This window comes from Nerophis ophidion, linkage group LG20, assembly GCF_033978795.1.
Source record: "Nerophis ophidion isolate RoL-2023_Sa linkage group LG20, RoL_Noph_v1.0, whole genome shotgun sequence".
Lineage (NCBI taxonomy): Eukaryota > Metazoa > Chordata > Actinopteri > Syngnathiformes > Syngnathidae > Nerophis > Nerophis ophidion.
The window spans coordinates 25,217,573-25,238,465 of NC_084630.1; the positions used below are offsets into that span (position 1 = coordinate 25,217,573).

Genomic DNA, 20,893 nt, shown 5'->3' on the forward strand with positions numbered 1-20,893 from the left:
AATCTTTCTTGCCTCTCCTTCTCACAGACAGCAAGTGCACCTTCTTACATACATCACATATGTATACGCCCTTGTGTAGCAGAGAGGTAGTGTGCTGGAGGGTCCGAAGCTTAAACAGCAAACAAAGTGAATTTAGTACAAAGTTTTATTTACCCATAATCAAAAAAGTACAAAGTTGGATTGAACTGCCCATGCAGACAGACAACATCCTCCGGAGGCATTTGATGAATCGAGAATCATGCGAATCACACACAGTATTGGTCTACTAGCCATTTATATGTTTCCCTCGTGTCAAGGTCCTGTTGTTTTGGACCTGTTTGTTCTGCAACATCCTTGAAACCCTTAGTCATAATAGACAATCAAAACATTTTCTAGAATGGTCAGACCGACCACAAATTCAAATTTCACCCACATATGATCTTTCAATGGTTCCGAATAGGAAAAAAAGAAACGAGCAAACATTCCTTTACTTTCGTGTCCTTCTTAATGCTTTTCGACCTCGCTCTCTTTCCGGACTTTGACAGACACAAAATATGGTACCAAAAGGTCAGAAATTCCACTACATACCCCACTTCCATGGTTCTAGAACCCTGGACCATACCGATTTCTGACCTAGGCCACTTACTTAAAATTTCTACCACAGATAGAGGCAAAAACCCCAATGTTCTTATGCGGGGCGAAAATTGCTATTGGTGACTTGTCAATGAAATTCAATTTGGTCTGTGCACAGGTTTTTGCCAATTTGTTTTGATGTTCTGGTTTATCGTTTTCAACATTACCTTGGGACTGAGGATGAACCTATTTTCTAGTCCGAGAGCCTTTTCGACCAAGGCTAAGTGAGTATCTATTTTTACATGGTTGCCATTGTTTAACCTAATCTTTTTGGGGAAACCATGTTGGGGTTTTAGATCATTTACAAAACATTTAATTACTGAATTGGCATCCTCCTTTGAGGTTGGGGTTGCTTCCGCCAACCACTGTAATTATCAATTAAATAAAAACCTTGACGCGCTCAAACTTGACACAATCCAAACTCACCTCCTCCCCCCTCTGTCCCAAAAAAGGGACAGTGTTAGTCATAGTAGTAGTAGCACTTTTAGAAACATCCAAGAAAAAGAAAACAGCTGATAGTCAAGCGCAGCAAGAGCAGAGGTGGAGGACAGCTCATGTTTGAGGTCTATGTTTGCTTTTGCAATAGTAATTTGATATTTTACAACACATAGTGAATTATTGTGGCCTCAATAATTCACTAAGTAGCCATGCACTGGCTTATTTAATTTAGTCTTTATATGATAGGACAATGTACAGAACCATTGTTCAAAAACAGATATGTTCTGTACCAGATTATATCTAAATAGCTACTTTCCATCTGCAGTCCCTGGCTACCTAAATTAAAGGATTACAAAAATCATGCAATAAAATTGACACAAATTAATCATTATTAATAATGTATATGTATTAATAATAATAATTATCGATAAATAATCATAATATAGTAGGTAATCAAATTAAGAAAGTCATAAAATGCCCTTTCATTGACACATACTTAATATCTAATACAACCACACCTTATTTACATCATCACACAAAGACAATACATGCTCTGTCATCATTTGTAAAAACAACCATGATTTTAACAGCCATACCTCACAATTTACAACAAAAATGCTCTCATTGATAAATATAATACACATTAAGTTGACATGTCAAACATAATGCCCACCTTAGTGACCGTGTGAGCAGCTTTGATTAATTCTAAGTGAAAGTCAGCCCTAGACTTCCGCTTCAGCATTGTAACTTTGTTCCTTAAATTTTTTTAAATCATACGATCCGTATTTAGACCTGTTGTAATTGCTCTTTTGAGAGCTGAGCCCTGATTTTTCATTAGAATCCAAAATTGTTTCATTAATCCAAGGTATTTTTATTTTAGCACTTTTCTTTCTGGGTTTTGTTTTAGTGTATTTACAGATGATCTCTTTGATTTTTGTATCCAATGTAATTCTAGTAGGGCTGCTTATCCTTTGTGTCATGTAGAAGCTGTTTATCCTTAAGTTTCTTTCTACACGACTTATTTAACCAGTCCAGATTAACGTCCCCCATAACGTTCAACTCTTTCATACTGTGCTGTTAAAGGATGTCTGAAATGAATTGAGAAAAATGTCTTTAGCTGTGGGTACTGTTGGATGAGCTCAGAGCAATCGGATTGGATAAAACCTCATTAAGCTGGATGCAATTAAAAAGAGGTTGATGAAGCATATGAACATTTCTTAAACAAGTTCATAATACTTTATGACAAACATTTTCCATGGAGACAACTCAGTAGTAAACAGAGAAAGAATAATCAACCATGGATGACAAAATGATTAAAAAATGCTTGTAAGGAGAAGAATACACTATATTGAAAATTTATAGTACAAAGAACTACAGAGGCAGAAGTTAAGTACAAAAAGTATAAAAACAAGTTAACAAACATACTACGATTATGTAGAAAAGAATATTACAGTGAATTATTGGACAGGAACAAAAATTATATGAGAGCAACATAGGGCATTCTCAATAGCCTTATTAAAAATGGCACTAAGAGGGATTACACCCATAACTTTCTTACACGGAAATAAACATAATGACAACATAAATGAAGTAGTTGAAAGCTTTAATAACTACTTTGTAAATATTGGACCAAAATTGGAAGAAATTATTCCAGACCCAGTTTCAATTGAGGACTATACCGGTAATGATACCATACAGCGAAATCCCAACTCGATGTTCCTCAGAAATGTGACACAGGAGGAAATAGTTAAAATCGTGAAAAAACGTAAATCAAAGATTGTAACGGAATTGATATGGAAAGGATAAAAAAGGTTATTGATGAAATCTCAGGACCATTTATGTATATTAGTAACCTATCATTTCAAACAGGTACATTTCCAAACAAAATTAAAATAGCTAAAGTTGCACCTATTTATAACTCTGGAGATAAACATCTATTTACAAATTATAGACCTGTTTCTTTACTTCCACTTCCACAATTTTCTAAAATCATTGAAAAACTGTTCAATAACAGATTAGAGGGTTTCATAAATAAAAATAGAATACTCGAAGAGTAATTTCAATTGCTTTAATTGAAATTACAGAAGAAATTACTAATGCAATAGATAGTAAAAAAGGTGGGGCAGCAGTGTTTATGGATCTAACTAAAGCATTTGACACAATTAATCACAATATTTGAATCAAAAAACAAGAACGATATGGCATCAGAGTGTTAGTCTTAAACTGGATAAGAAGTTATCTAACAAACAGGAAACAATACGTGAAGCTAGGCGAACACAATTCTACAATGCTAAATATATCCTGTGGTGTACCTCAGGGATCAATACTAGGACCTAAATTATTCAATCTCTATATAAATGACTTTTGTAAAGTTACAAGAGATTTAAAGTTAGTATTATTTGCAGATGATACAACAGCGTTTTGTTCAGGAGAGAACACACAGAAGATAATACAAATAACAGAAGAAATGAACAAATTAAAAAAAAATGGTTTGACAAAAACAGACTATCATTGAATTTCAGTAAAACTAAAATAATGCTATTTGGTCACAGTAGAAAAGAAAGTCAAACACAAATACAAATAGATGGAATAGAAATTGAAAGAGTAAATGAAACCAAATTTCCAGGTATAATGATTGATGATAAATTGAACTGGAAATCTCATGTAAAAAAAATATACAACATAAAGTAGCAAGAAGTATGTCAATAATGAATAAAGCCAAATATGCTCTAGACCAAAAATCACTCTATATTCTGTACTGCTCACTAGTGTTACCATATCTGAGTTACTGTTTAGAAATATGGGGAAATAATTACAAAAGTACACTTCATTCACTAACAGTGTTACAGAAAAGATCAGTTAGAATAATACAAAATGTTGGATATAGAGAACATACAAACCCTTTATTTATTGAGTCAAAGATACAGAAATCCACAACATACTGAAATTGCAAACAGAGCCTTAAGGAACTCCGGGCGGACCTCATCCACCCCTGGAGCCTTGCCACCGAGGAGCTTTTTAACTGCCTCAGCGACCTCAGCCCCAGAAATAGGAGAGTCCACCACAGATTCCCCAGGCACTGCTTCCTCATAGGAAGACGTGTTGGTGGGATTGAGGAGGTCTTCGAAGTATTCCTTCCACCTATCCACAACATCCGCAGTCGAGGTCAGCAGAACACCATCCGCACCATACACGGTGTTAATAGTACACTGCTTCCCCTTCCTGAGGCGGCGGACGGTGGTCCAGAATCGCTTCGAAGCCGTCCGGAAGTCGTTTTCCATGGCTTACCCGAACTCCTCCCATGTCCGAGTTTTTGCCTCGGCGACTGCTGAAGCTGCACACCGCCTGGCCTGTCGGTACCTGTCCACTGCCTCCGGAGTCCTATGAGCCAAAAGGACCCGATAGGACTCCTTCTTCAGCTTGACGGCATCCCTCCCCGCTGGTGTCCACCAAGGGGTTTTAGGATTGCCGCCCCGACAAGCATCAACTACCTTGCGGCCACAGCTCCGATCAGCCGCCTCAACAATAGAGGTGCGGAACATGGTCCACTCGGACTCAATGTCCAGCACCTCCCTCGTGCCATGTTCAAAGTTCTTCCGGAGGTGGGAATTGAAACTTTATCTGACAGGAGACTGCCAGACGTTCCCAGCAGACCCTCACAATGCGTTTGGGCCTCCCAGGTGTGTCCGGCACCCTCCCCCACCATCGTAGCCAACTCACCACCAGGTGGTGATCGGTAGAAAGCTCCGCCCCTCTCTTCACCTGAGTGTCCAAAACATAAGGCCACAAATCCGATGACACAACTACAAAGTCGATCATGGAACTGCGGCCTAGGGTGTCCTGGTGCCAATTGCACATATGGACACCCTTATGTTTGACCATGGTGTTTGTTATGGACAAACTGTGACAAGCACAAAAGTCCAATAACAAAACACCACTCGGGTTCAGATCCGGGGGCCATTCTTCCCAATCACGCCTCTCCAGGTTCCACTGTCGTTGCTAACGTGAGCGTTAAAGTCCCCAGTACGACAAGGGAATCACCCGGGGGAGCACTTTCCAGTACTTCCTCGAGTGCTCCCAAAAAGGGTGGGTACTCTGAACTGCTGTTTGGTGCATAAGCACAAACAACAGTCAGGACCCGTCCCCCCACCCGAAGGCGGAGGGAGGCTACCTTTTCGTCCACCGGGTTAAACTCCAACGTACAGGCTTTGAGCCGGGGGGCAACAAGAATTGCCACCCCAGCCCGTCGCCTCTCACTGCCGGCAACGCCAGAGTGGAAGAGGGTCCAGTCCCTCTCGAGAGAAGTGCTTCCAGAGCCTTTGCTGTGCGTCGAAGTGAGTCCGACTATATCCAGCCGGAACTTCTCGACTTCGCGCACTAGCTCAGGCTCTTTCCCCCCAGTGAGGTGACGTTCCACGTCCCAAGAGCTAGCTTCTGCAGCCGAGGATCGGACCGCCAAGTGCCCTGCCTTCGGCTGCCGCCCAGCTCACATTGCACCCGACCTCTATGGCCCCTGCTATGGGTGGTGAGCCCATTGGAGGAGTGACCCACGTTGCCTCTTCGGGCTGTGCCCGGCCGGGCCCCATGGGATCAGGCCCGGCCACCAGGCGCTCGCCATCGTGCCCCACCTCTGGGCCTGGCTCCAGAGGGAGGCCCCGGTGACCCGCGTTCGGGCGAGGGAAATCTGGGTCCATGTTTTTTCTTCTTCTCCATCCTGCCGAGAACGCCAATTTTATGTGGTGGAGGGTCCGAAGCTTAAACAGCAAACAAAGGGAATTTAGTAACCAAAATTTATTTACCCATAATCAAAAAGTACAAAGTTGGATTGAATTGCCCATGCAGACAGACAACGTGCTCCGGAGGCATTGGATGAATCGAGAATCACGCGAATCACACAGAGTATTGGTCTACTAGCCGGTCTATATGTTTCCCTCATGTGTCAAGGTCCCGTTGTTTTGGACCTGTTTGTTCTGCAACATCCTTGAATCCCTTAGTCATAATAGACAATCAAAACATTTTGTAGAATGGTCAGACAGACCACAAATTCAACTTTTACCCACATGTTCAATGGTTCCGAATAGGAAAAAAAGAAACGAGCAAACATTCCTTTTTTTTGTGTCCTTCTTAATGCTTTTTGACCTCGCTCTCTTTCCAGACTTTGACAGACACAAAATATGGTACCAAAAGGTCAGACATTTCACTACAGTAGCAGAATGGGTAACGTTAGCTGTGGTGCGAGTGGTAATACGAGAGAAAGAAGGTGCGTATCTGGTAACAATTGAAGGAAGAATTGATTCCTAAGAAAAGCCGCAGGGCTCCATTGTCTGGCGGTGGTTTGGCTTCAAGTGGGAATATTTCGAACAGACAACCGTAATTTGTCAAGTGTGGTGCTAAAGCGTTGCTTCAAAAAGTAGCTTTACGGTAATGTAGTGGAAAATTTCTCTCCTAGGGTTACCTCTCAACTGTTTGCATTGGGAGGGACATGACATGAGAGGTCAAGTCACCTGACCAAATGCTAGTTCTGTTGTTCGGGTCACATTTGAACATTGGACAGTTGCACAAGTTGTTATGAAAGGAATCAAGTCATCATTGAGTTTATAAATAAGAAGGAAAGACCAAGCCTGGGGGGCTCTCATACTTAATTCATTCACGAGAGTCACCATCTTTCGTCTCCGGAGACACTGTCTGTTTTCATATTGACTCAATCCAACTTTGTACTATCTGATTGTGAGTAATTAAAACTGTTGTGACAAACTCTCTATTTGTCCTGTTTAAGATTCGGACTTTTCGACCACATAAAATTGGCTACCACGAGCGGGATGATACCCTGGGTTGAATCCCAGACATTTTCACCACACTAATATGTAGTGTGCTCACTCCGCATATCAACATCTCCATTCGGTGCCACACCAACAAAATCATGCACAAATGTGCACTTTATTTGTTTTAAACTATTGTAGTGGCATTCTGTACAAAAAGTGCACTTTAATTTAGTGTTGTTTTGATACGTCGTCTTAGTGACATCATGCACAAAAGTGCACTAATAGCTTGTTTCAAAATGTGTTAAGTGAAGTGAATTATATTTATATAGGGCTTTTCTCTAGTGACTCAAAGCGCTTTACATCGTGAAACCCAATATCTAAGTTACATTTAAACCAGTGTGGGTGGCACTGGGAGCAGGTGGGTAAAGTGTCTTGCCCAAGGACACAACGGCTGTGACCAGGATGGCGGAAGCGGGAATCGAACCTGCAACCCTCAAGTTGTTGGCACGGCCGCTCTACCAACCGAGCTATGTCGCCCCACAATGTCTCTGACAATCTTGCACTTTCTGTTTTGGAAATGACATGAATGTTTGTGCCACTGCTTAATAACTGTTTAATAAATACAGTTTTGGTAAATTGACTTAGTTGTGATTTCCCTCTCCTCATGAACGTTTAAAATAAGCATATATTAATGCAGTATGAACAAGAATGTTTTAATGTAGACGCATAGAATCATCATACTGGTGTGATTATTGGTATCAAGTGTTAATTCAAGGCTAAGGCAAATTATCGAGATCTATACCGTGTATCGCGATATGGCCTAAAAATATCGAGATATTAAAAAAACGCCATATCCCGCAGCCATAGGTCAAATGCAAAGGGTAATTTGAACACACCGTGTGTGTGTGTGTGTGAGACTATCAGTGGTACTTTAACTTTAACTTTCATAAATAAATAAATACAAATTACATATATGAATGAGGTTCGATTTGGTCAATTGAAAAGTAGCTCGTCTGATTTAAGTCCTCTCCTTTTTAGCAGTTACACATTTTTCAATTACGTGATTTATGCAACTTAATTTATGTAATTGCTGTAGCTCGTTTACTTCAGATGCAGTCAGTAGTCATTTGTTCAACTTTAGCGATACTTGTGGTGTTCCTCAAGGTTCCATTTTAGGTCCTCTCTTTTTCGTCATTCGGGCTATTTAAGTGGTGACCTGCAAGTTCAGTTCAAATAACTTGAGAGACTCATATTTTTGCAAAATGTTTTACAAAACACTAGAGTGCAGTCGTAGATAATCTTTCACTAGCTTTTTTGCTATTCAAAGGTTCTTGGTTTCTTACCAACAGAGCGCTCCAGTAACTGACAAAACTAAATGCCACTTCTCACAGGCAGTCGTCGAGGGTGGACGCTCCCCTTTCTTCTCCCTTATCCCTCCTGCTTGCTTCTTTGTCTTATCTAAACTTTCTTGTTGCCTCGTTTTGCGCTGCTCTCCAAATCTAAACATTGGAACTACTTAACTGGCCTCATCGAAATTGACAAGATCTTGTGTTTGGGGGAACCTGCTCGTCGTGACGGACCGGTTGTTGCCGGACACACGACGGACTGTGGGGAGAAGAAGGAGTGCCGCGTGCCTGGCGACCCTTTTAGTCGAGGATGTGAAGATATACACCTTTTCGGAATGAGGACAACAGGACATCTGCTGATTGGAGTAAGTGTTGCTCTGGTTTAACGTGGACCCCGACTTAAACAAGTTGAAAAACTTATTCGGGTGTTACCATTTAGTGGTCAATTGTACGGAATATGTACTGAACTGTGCAACCTACTAATAAAAGTATCAATCAATCAATGGTTTGTCGACAAATTGGAAGTTGCTGGCCGTTTTCAAAGTACCCCAAAGCTGCCACAAATAATTGGAGGATGTGGGAAGAACTGTGGACACTCTTGTGATTTGGATAACATCAGACTGTTTGCCCTGTAGGATGAATTTTGAGGACCAGTCATAGACAATTTTGAGTGAAAGGCAAATTTTATTTTCACTCTCTTACAAAAAATTCTAACTTGGATTGTTTCCCTGGCTTTAAGACTCACCCAAAGGACAGTGCGGCGAAGACACAACGGACTCCCTTTTTGTCTCTCATGGACACACACCTGTCATAGTTGACTTTGGACTGACTTCCAAGAACATCAAGGCCGCGGAACAGAGACACTATTTTCAGGAATCGTCACAGATACAGAGGTTTATGGGTATTTGTTGTGTTGCGTTTATAATGTGTTACTGTGAGGAAGTTCTCCCGAAATGTATTTGTCAATCTTGTTGGGTGTGGCTTCACAGCGTGGCGCATATTAGTAAGTGTTAAAGTTGTTTATATCACAACCATCAGTGTACTCTGTATCACCCAGTATGCCTTTCAATCTTGATTGTGTAATCGCGCAAGCTGCACACAACATGTTGCCGGACCAACAATCGATTAATACACGTTGTTGAAGGTGTCAAAGGCAATGGTTTCACAGCACGCCCATATTCTTGTCATCAGGATGAACGCTATTGTCGCGGGAAAAGTTGGCGGCTCCAATTGTCATCATTACTCTGTATCACCCAGTATGCCTTTCAATCTAGAACGTGTAATTGCGCAAGGGGGCGGGTACGGTCCTGATATAATGTTGGTTCGGGTGAACGGCGGGTGGATGACGACATTGGTGATGCGGATGATATAATTGCCTATCCGCGCATCTCTAATCACTACCCACTTTTCCACAAGTGGGGTCAAAAATGACCCCAAACAGTTCCTATGGAATGTTCTATGAACCTTTAATTCAAAGCAACTCTGATCTGATGTCCGCAGCCTCACCACCAAGGAGGTGATTATTACACAGCAACATACATTAATTACCTCAGTTTATGAAATTATTTTTCATTGACGGAATATAATGTGTAATCACATTGGTCACAGTACTGTTCTTAGGTAGCTAACAGTATTGTTACAGCCAACTGTAGATAACTCAAAAATAGGCCAATGTTGTATTTTTTTTAGCTTGTTAAAAAAAAGGGATTTATAGTTTTCTCTGCATTTCAAATATTGTCCTTTCTAATGTTTTATTTGTTTTTGTTTTTATTTGCTATGAGACCAGCGATGATCGTGTGGACCTTGCCAGACAAATGATCCGGGACAAATTTGATGAAGACATCTCAGATTTAGATCATTGACATCTCAGATTTAGAGGGCCCAGACTATTTCCTCCCACTGAACAAGGCCAGACTGACAAAGGAGTCCTCTGAAGAGGTAATGGACATTGTGTCCAACAGAATGAGCCTCAATGGCTCTCTCTAGGCAGCGTTACCCGCTCAGCCGGACGACAAGATAAAGCCCTGGGCCTGTACCTGGGTTTAGTACTGTCTCCCCAATCGATGCATGAAAGCTGTTAAGGGGAGTTTATATTAAAATAGAATGTCTGACATGCACTGACACCTACTTACATGTATGTTGCTGTGTAAAAATGACCTCCTGGGTAGTGAGACTGCAGACATCAGATGTGTCGGTGAGAATGTGTCAAAGTTGCATCAGATGTGAGAGATAACATCAGATGTGATACTGTAGTATTACTGTCCCACTGACAGTAATACTATCCCTTTTTTACATAATGTACTACATTATGTACACACATCTGTATACAAAGACTGTATGTATTCAACTGTGTGTATATGTGTATATATATATATATATATATATATATGTGTGTGTGTGTGTGTGTGTGTAAATCAAAACCAGTTGAATAAAGCAATATTAAGTAACATCTGTTTAATATTTGCTCCACAATAACACACTGTCCATCCAGTTGACCTGACAATTAAATACAAATAATATATTCAAAATGTTTATTAGTCAGCAAGCAGCATGGTGGATTTGGTATTGCTCAAACATACATACATACACGCACACACACACACACACACACACACACACACACACACACACACACACACACACACACACACACACACACACACACACACACACACACACACACATATATACACATATACATTTGTCATCGGTAAAACACACCATTGGGTATTTTAGGGGAAAAAAATGTTCTGCTTACCATCATGTTATTTTTTTTTCCCCTGAATACATGCACATCAACATTTAAATAGCTCTTATAACAGGAATCAAACAAAAACGTGCCCACACCATCACTCTCACGTGCACTTTATTGTAGCGACCATGCAGAAACCATGTCTGCGTATTTAAAGTTCCGTGCACTCCATGCTGTCTTGGTTTGTTGTAATAGTTACACTCATTGAAATATCAGAATATAAATCTCCGTGTTTTTTTTAATTGATGCATCCTGGCATACAATACCAAATACATAAGTCTGTCGTCGCGTCTCAAAAGGACCACTTCAGTCAGTACAAGTATATTGTGTTCAACTAGTGTCTAGCGCTGTCATGAATCCATTACTGCACTTACTGGAAACTCTCACTGTGACTGCACTTCAAAGTGTAAGAATGGCAGAGTGACAATGAAAAAACACAAGCATTGTTAAAAGATAAGGTAGTGCTAGCGCTGCCAGATGTACTATAATTATAGTATTTGGACGATCATTTCACCCTCCGTATGATCAATAGTTCGCAATATCCTAGAATGTATGATACATTGACCCTGGATAGTAACAAACACACACACACTGCAACTAAAGGTGTGCTTTCACTCACCTTCCTATTTAGAACTAGGTGGGGGAGCTGTGTATTTAAAGGTAAAACTGCATTATTAAGATACATGGTGGCACTATATAGTCAGCACACACTTCTAAGCATTAGTAAATACTGAGTTTATCATTTATAAAGCATATTTTGACATTACTACTCAGTATATAGTTTATATAAACATTTATAAATGTTTTATATATATTAATAAGCTCATTTCTAAATGGTGGCATTTTTAAACTTTTTAATTTAGCTTTTCTACATTATGTTTAAGTATTGTCAATGGTTTGTTAGACCATGTGGAACAGTGGTGTCACACTCCTTGAATTGATTAACCTGGACCCCTACTTAAACAAGTTGAAAAACTTATTGGGGTGTTACCATTTAGTGGTCAATTGTATAGAATATGTACTGTACTGTGCAATCTACTAATAAAAGTTTCAATCAATCATCCTTTTTACTCAAGGCCACATTGCAATTATGGCTGCCCTCTCTGGGCCGTTTGAAACAGTGAATGTTTATGAATCGTTACAGAATCTGCATAGGAAATTTTTTGGTTATTATATCGTGTATTCACAGATTGGTGAATATCTCGCTTTAAAATCACAAGTCAAGTTGACAAGCAGACATTTAAATTTTCATATTTGAGAACCAAAAACAATGCCTGGAACATCTTGTTGCATGCATGGTCAGATATTATTAAAGTGTAAAACATATACAGTACATTTGTATGTCAAAATTAAAGGAGTTAATACATTTAGCCAGAAAATGTCACCCGGCAGCCTTTTGGAGGCCACATAAATGTTGTGCAGGGCCACAGTAAATATTTTTGGCTGGCCAGATCTATCATCCAAGCCTTGAGTCTGACACCTGTGATTCAGAACGTATGTAAAAAGGACTTTTAATATTCACTCTTGACATTTATACATGCAGTTACAGTATTCAGATATGTACTAGTGGTTATATTAATAAACAACATACTAATGAGTATTCATGTCAAAAGTACTGTAAAAGTGCACCGGTAGTTAAGCTGCACCCACCAAATTTTAGAAGCATTTTAGCGGCATCAAACCGCAGATATGTAACGGTATGAAAGATTTTATAAATATTTATTTATATATTTTGTTTTGTAAATGGTGCCTGTAACACTACAGTAAAACGGATGACCAAACAAAACAGAAGTCATCGTCATGGACCCACTAGCTGCGGAAAAATGGCTCTTCAAACAGCTAAACAGACTCAATAACTCCATGGTGACGTGTGGTGAATTTATGAAACTGAATAAATACAAAAAGAATGCAATTGTTAGTTAATAATAATACTTGTAAAACAGGTTAGCATATTCGCTGATGCTATGGGCGCTAGCTTAAATACATGGCGATAGCATGTACTAATTTGCATGAAAACCCATCTACAGACATGACACAAGGGACGGTCTAGTCAGCATGAATTGTTTTACTTATATTGCAAACTTACAAATGTTGCTTGGAGTGATGAATGAAGAATCCATTCAACAGAAATGCTATGGACCTTTTGGCATGTACATTTTAAACTCGCAGAATCGGCAGTGAGCAAACTGGCACCATAGCACAATCGATAACACACCTTTTCAGTGTCTCTGTTGGCGGAATTCAAAAACGATTTGTTGAATTATTGCCGTTCCATCCATCCATCCATCATCTTCCGCTTATCCGAGGTCGGGTCGCGGGGGCAGCAGCCTAAGCAGGGAAGCCCAGACTTCCCTATCTCCAGCCACTTCGTCTAGCTCTTCCCGGGGGATCCCGAGGCATTACAGAAAAATCCTTAAATTACCTACACTGTTTGCTCAGCCGCAGGGTCCAAAGTATTGGAAAAAAGTAGTCATAGTCTTGAAAATACGGCAGTTTTTCTAAGAGTTACCAGCTACACTGTAACAGCGTGAGGTGACGTTGGTCCTGAATAAGTCAAATCAGGCAGATTACTGTACGTACAACCATTTGAAGCGACTGGTACAATAACTATACATCTGGCAACGCTAGTTTGTACTTTAGTCCATTTCTACCAAAAAATTGAGGCACAGGCAGAAATACATATAATATACAATTATAAAAATATAATTGTTACACTTTTTAAAATTAAATATATAACATAAAAATACTGTAATGTTTTTTTTTAACAAATTGTTTATCGGTATATACAACATATTTGTTTTGTTCATCCTTACAATATACTTGAAATTATTATTTGTGAGTTAAATTGTTATGTGCGTATTAATTATTTATTAACACGCACATCTAACTGATCTATTCATTTTTCATTGATTCTCCTTAAAGCTGAAATCACAAACCAGTGAGAGATGGTCTGAAGGGTACCTGAAGGAAGGGAGCCTGTTTGGACCAATATCTTCCTCCGAGGGGAAGTCCAAGACCGCATCCACGGTAAGCAAGTCCTGAGTGTACCAAATATAGTCCAGTGTCGCGCAGCACTCCCCTGTGGGGCGAATCTTCCATGTCGTGTACCGTGGTTCTGTCAAACTGTTTTGGCTGAGTTTCTTGTAGGCGGAGTCTAAACCAAGAGGAGAGGCGAGAAAATGGCGGTACACGTCCTCAGTTGGGACGGCATTAAAATCCCCACAAATGATGAGAGGGACTTGGGAGTTGGGACCATCCGATGTTCTGACCGCGTGTTTCTGGACCACATCTTGGACTTGACGCAAGAGGTCTGAGCCCTGGGCGCTGCGCAGCCACTCCCATCCGGCACGTGCTTTCAAGTGAGTCACGGCCACACACACGCGCCTCCTTGTGCTTCGACACCGCAGCATCACCACCAAAGCAACCTGGAACGGACACTGCGGAGTGAGAGAAAGTACCAAAATACTACATTGAGTCGTCAAGAGGGTTCTACACACCTGATTGGTCGGAATCCTCATAGCGGACAGTTGAAGGCTCACACAGTCTGAAAACTCAAATCGGGACTCGTCAAAAAAGAGCGCACATCCGTCGGGGCCGTTGTTGCCCTCCACATTTAAACACGGCGACCAAGGCTTAGGACAGAACATGCTTCTGTAACCCAGGCGGGCCAGAATGGGCTGAAAGGTGTCAAAGTAGTGGTCCACTTCCTGCAGACACAGGATGTGTGGTCGGTAGGTGAGGATCTCCTCCAAGATAAGATACTTCCTTCGGGACCAGCTGAGGGCCTCCAGGGGACACTGCACAAAACTGTCAAGTCCTTCACCGAGAGCTGACGATAAAGAGACCAGACGTCAGTGTCAGCGATTAAACAATAAAAAATGTTGGGTTAAAATTTTTTTTTTTAACCCAAATGCTGGTTGAGAAACGGACAAACCCCTTATTTGAGTTATTTTAACTCATTTTGAGTTTTTTTTTTTTCAACCGGACTTTTGCGTTGAATTATTCAACCAAAAAGTTGAGTTACGATAACTTTATGTTGGGTTATTCCCAACCAAACTGTTGGGTTGAATTATTTAACACAAAAGTTGCATTATGATAACTAAATGTTGGGTTATTCCCAACCATCCATCCATCCATCCATCCATCTTCTTCCGCTTATCCAAGGTCGGGTCGCGGGGGCAACAGCCTAAGCAGGGAAACCTAGACTTCCCTCTCCCTAGCCACTTCGTCTAGCTCTTCCCGGGGGATCCCGAGGCATTCCCAGGCCAGCCGGGAGACATAGTCTTCCCAACGTGTCCTGGGTCTTCCCCGTGGCCTCCTACCGGTTGGACGTGCCCTAAACATCTCCCTAGGGAGGCGTTCGGGTGGCATCCTGACCAGATGCCCGAACCACCTCATCTGGCTCCTCTTGATGTGAAGGAGCAGCGGCTTTACTTTGAGTTCCTCCCGGATGGCAGAGCTTCTCACCCTATCTCTAAGGGAGAGCCCCGCCACACGGCGGAGGAAACTCGTTTCGGCCGCTTGTACCCGTGATCTTATCCTTTCGGTCATGACCCAAAGCTCATGACCATAGGTGAGGATGGGAACGTAGATCGACCGGTAAATTGAGAGCTTTGCCTTCCGGCTCAGCTCCTTCTTCACCACAACGGATCGGTACAACGTCCGCATTACTGAAGACGCCGCACCGATCCGCGTGTCGATCTCACGATCCACTCTTCCCCCACTCGTGAACAAGACTCCTAGGTACTTGAACTCCTCCACTTGGGGCAGGGTCTCCTCCCCAACCCGGAGACGGCATTCCACCCTTTTCCGGGCGAGAACCATGGACTCGGACTTGGAGGTGCTGATTCTCATTCCGGTCGCTTCACACTCGGCTGCAAACCGATCCAGTGAGAGCTGAAGATCCCGGTCAGATGAAGCCATCAGGACCACATCATCTGCAAAAAGCAGAGACCTAATCCTGCGGTCACCAAACCGGAACCCCTCAACGCCTTGACTGCGCCTAGAAATTCTGTCCATAAAAGTTATGAACAGAATCGGTGACAAAGGACAGCCTTGGCGGAGTCCAACCCTCACTGAAAATGTGTTCGACTTACTGCCGGCAATGCGGACCAAGCTCTGGCACTGATCATACAGGGAGCGGACCGCCACAATAAGACAGTCCGATACCCCATACTCTCTGAGCACACCCCACAGGACTTCCCGAGGGACATGGTCGAATGCCTTCTACAAGTCCACGAAGCACATGTAGACTGGTTGGGCAAACTCCCATGCACCCTCAAGAACCCTGCGGAGAGTATAGAGCTGGTCCACAGTTCCACGACCAGGACGAAAACCACACTGTTCCTCCTGAATCCGAGGCTCGACTATCCGGCGTAGCCTCCTCTCCAGTACACCTGAATAAACCTTACCGGGAAGGCTGAGGAATGTGATCCCACGATAGTTGGAACACACCCTCCGGTCCCCCTTCTTAAAGAGAGGAACCACCACCAAACTATTGAATTGAATTATTTAACCCAAAATTTGACTTATGATTACCGGTACTTAATGTTGGGTAATTCTCAACAAAACCATTGGGTTGTATTATTTACCCCAAAAGTTGAGTTATGCTAACTCAATGTTGGTTGATTCATAACCCAACTATAGGGTTTAATTTATTTAACACTAAAGCTGAGTAATGCTCACTACAATGTTGGGGTATTCCCAACCCAACCATTGGGTTGCACAATTGCACTCCTTGACCCAATAGTTGTTTAAAAATGATTAATTTTACTGCTGGTTTGTCCTACTCTTTCCCAACTACTGATCAAAATGTTTTTTATTCCATTAAAATATACTCAAAAGCAAGATATGAATGACATTTCTTACAAGAATTGCCGTGTATGGTCATAGTTCTATGCAGAATGCTGAAATATTTTCAGGTACATAAGATGTGTGAGTGTGAATGTTGTCTGTCTATCTGTATTGGCCCTGCGATGAGATGGTGTGTACCCAGGGGTGTACCCCGCTTTCCGCCCAATTGTAGCTAAGATAGGCTCCAGCGTCCCCCGCGACCCCGAAGGGAATAAGCGGTAGAAAATGGATGGATGGAAGATGTGTGATTGTAAATAATGGCAATGAGATTAATCCATAATAAAATTCCCTTCAAGAAAAAAGTACCTTTTTATAAATAAAATAAAAAAAGCCTTTTACCAAAAATTAATTTCGTCATTGAAAAACAACCCAAAAACGGTTCATCATTTTGAAAACCCCAAAATTTTGTTAATATAATACCCTTATAACCCAAAAAATGGATTGCTCCTCATAAAAATAACTCCAAAATGTAACCCAACACTAACAACTCATGAATTGAGTTATAAAAATAACCCACCACTTTTTAGTGTGTAGTTCAGAAGTTTATTTGGGTTAGAAATGTACGCGCTCTCGTGTCTTTTCTGCACGTATCAACTTCCTGAAATGTGGCACAAAATGTTGTGTAGGCGTGACAACATAGGACTATGTTGTGTGCTAATTTATACATCCAAAACCAAAACAAAAATACAGTAAACACGAACCTCTTTCCACCATTTGGTAGTCCATTTTTTTGCATTGCAATTGCGTTGTTTGGGGCCACAACCACTAAGGGGCCACATGTTCATGGCCCGCGCGTTTGTAATGAGTCAGTTATATCAATGTTGCAGTCAAAGTTCAACATAAGGTTGTTGAATCAAATTAGGAAAACGGAACACCAAAATAAAAAATGCTTCATTCCCTCTGGTAACAGCTAGCATCCACACAAGATAATAACCTTATTAAAGCTAATTTTTGTGCATTTTAGTGATGTGCAGATTCCATCCATCCATCCATCATCTTCCGCTTATCCGAGGTCGGGTCGCGGGGGCAGCAGCCTAAGCAGGGAAGCCCAGACTTCCCTATCTCCAGCCACTTCGTCTAGCTCTTCCCGGGGGATCCCGAGGCGTTCCCAGGCCAGCCGTGTGCAGATTGATACTGAAATATCGATATCACCGATACCAGATCTTTATGCTCTAATATCGATTCTTAAATCAAAATATCTACACTTTTGATACTTTAGTTCAAGGGTGTCTAAATGTTTTCCACCAAGCGGCCTCATGCTGAAAAGTCAAAGTATGTTGGTATTTATTTGAAAAAAAGTTAAAAACAGATATTGTGTCAGCTTTGTATCATAGTGACTGAGTATATTATTATTAGTTACATTTTCTTATTACATACCAATTATTTTGCTTTTTCCGTGTAAGGAAAGAATTTAAAAAGTATATAAAGTAATACGATTGTGTAACTGCATAACCTAATATGTCAACATTATTGCCTCTACGAAAATATTTATTTTCAGTTGCATTTCAACAGTGTTTATTATAGTTGTTGTCATTTTTCAAACTAATTCACTTGAGTAGTATTTCATTATTTAAAGAACTAACTAAACTTTGTTTACATTTTAAGTACATTTTATTTTTATTATGAGAGCTCCTAATTTTTAGATCAGGGGTAGTATCTAAAAAGGGCCACATGTCAAGAATGTGGGGTCCATTTGAATAAGTATTTACTTAAAAAAAAAAAAAAAAGCTAAACACACACACACAATTATAGACAAAACTTTGTGTTAAAGGTGACTATATATATTATCATTATTTATTTGTTTAAAATGTTGAGCTTTTTTTCATTACCTTACGATTTTTTATTTTTTAGATAGATTGGTTATTATTTGAAAATACACATCAGACACACTTATTTGGAAGTGTCGGATCGGTATCGCCAATACCAGCTTGAATTTTACTTGGTAACGGATCGGAAATAAAATTAGTGGTATCACACATCACTGGTGCATTTACGCACAGCATGAAACATCGCGTAGACAAGGATGAGGTGAAAAAGGAGTGGTAAAAACAAGTCTTTCTGTGACAGCGTCAGAGAACGTTAAAAAGTGTGCTGCGTCACACTCGTAAAACGACAGTACATTCAAGGACCGCTGAACAGAATAGGACGCCACAACGCCTGCCGAATCAATGCAAACTAAACATAATAATGGGCCTTCCAACCTTCTACCAGGAAGACGTGTGCATGCTTGTCTGACATGGAGATTATGCATGATGGGCAAAAAAAAAAAAAAGTACAGTTCCCCTTTACAGACCTAAGTGCAATATTGGCAGCATGGAAACATGGTGACTGACAAATTCGTCACCTGGCAGAAATGGAACACAAATAGAATTAACACGAGACGTGAAATGTCATCTCTGACTCAACAGCTCCACCTGTGCCACGCCACATCATCAAGAACCAGACACAAATGACCACTGCGCTTCTCATTGGTTGTCACCATGGCAACAAGGTGCATACTTCTGGGTGAGACTCTACTTGGGAGCATAATAACCTTTACTACTAGTTTTATTTCAGCACTGCAGAGACAATGTGGCACACAAGAGCGAGGTCTTAATAAGAATACTTCTGTCAGAACACTGTACACACTGCAACATTATTTGGCTAATGGGCAATGAGCTACAGCACTTTATAATAACTGAGTCTTCATTTCCTCTCTGAAAATTATTTTAACTTACCTGGTCTTCGGTTGTGATCTTGGTCTGTGTCTGTATTTATCACCTTTTCTGTTATTATTTCTACTTGAAGGCATTGGCTATAATCTTACATATTTACGTACAGTATTTTTCCAACCATACATCACACCGGTCTATAAGGCGCACCGCCGATGAGCAGGTCTATTTTCACACAAAAGGCACATCTTATTATACAGCGCATTAAAGAGGTCATATTATGATTTTTTTTCTACTTTTAAAACACTTCCTTGTGGTCTACATAACATGTAATAGTGGTTCTTTGGTTAAAATGTTCCATAGATTATGTTTGCAAGTCCCTTTCTGACAAGACTCTTCAGGATGCGCCGTTTTGTGGGTGGTATTATTTATGTGGACCCACTTCAACAGCGTTTTCTCCCCGTCATCTTTGTTGTAGCGGTAGTTTTTAGCCCTTCCGTAGCAGATGTCAGTTAGAACTGTACGGTACTTTATATTAGAAATGGCAACAGCGAAAGATGAATGCCTTACAAGACGTGTAGAAAGAGAAGCTTATTGACTACGGCACGAACTACAATGGCGGACGTGTGCAAAGTTTTGGGACTTTTGAAGATTCCAAGTACACATTAGCAGGTACCAACAGGTAAAAAAAAGTTAGTTTTGCATAATATTGGGAAAGAAAACACCAGATAATGTCTTCTAGAAGGTGCCATCATGGGGTCCTTGTACACATACCATAATAATACCCGTATGTTAAAGTACAGTACGTCTGACTATGGTAAACAAAAATGGGCTGACAATCCATCAAGCGGTGCGGCTTTGTAGCTTACCAAACTCATACTTAAACATTTTGACACATTTTTGAGCACCATGTGCTATGTTCTATATCCTCAATGATATAAAGCTTTGGGCTTGCTTGCTTACGGATACTTGCTAGCGTAATTTATTTAACAGGTCTAAAAAAACCTGCAGTCCACACGTATCTCTTATGGGCAACTGCCATCTACTAGTAACACTTATCATAACCTCATGTACCAAATAAAATAGATTCAAAGTTAATAAGCATAATTACAGCTAATCTGTAAATAAGGCACACAAAAATAAAAGGATTTTTAAGTGGGCCAAAAAACAAGGTATACTGTGTGAATGTTCATATATATGTTTTGTCCCTATTTGTCAAATGGTGGAGCACATGTCCCTTACCTTGTGCCAGAATGTTCCACTGCATGACTCGAATACTGCTGCTGTCGCCATCGCTTTGCGATATGAAAGTTCTGTGGTAGCGCGATGGTCCGTCTCTGAGGGCCTCTTCGCACTGTTGCAGCACCTCCACGAGATCCAGGGGCCTAACTGGGGAACCTTTCTGCTCCTGCACGACCAGGTAAAACATGTATAAACCACACTTCAAAGTCAGAGTAAGAGTAAGTAACTGTTGTTGGA

General features: G+C 40.9%; 1 protein-coding gene across 2 annotated transcripts in view; it reads right to left on the minus strand.

Annotated features, from left to right (window-relative positions):
* Window positions 1-10,597: 10,597 nt before the first annotated feature.
* The window catches only part of LOC133538921 (nocturnin-like), a 30,997-nt gene continuing 20,701 nt past the window's right edge, over window positions 10,598-20,893 (minus strand). For both annotated transcript variants that reach the window (XM_061880840.1, XM_061880839.1), the window contains exons 3-5: window positions 20,657-20,822; window positions 14,408-14,739; window positions 10,598-14,335 (exon numbers count right to left, since the gene is read on the minus strand). In XM_061880840.1, coding sequence (XP_061736824.1) covers window positions 13,814-14,335; window positions 14,408-14,739; window positions 20,657-20,822 — 1,020 coding nt within the window. In that variant the 3' untranslated portion in view covers window positions 10,598-13,813. The remainder of the gene's footprint in view (window positions 14,336-14,407; window positions 14,740-20,656; window positions 20,823-20,893) is intronic.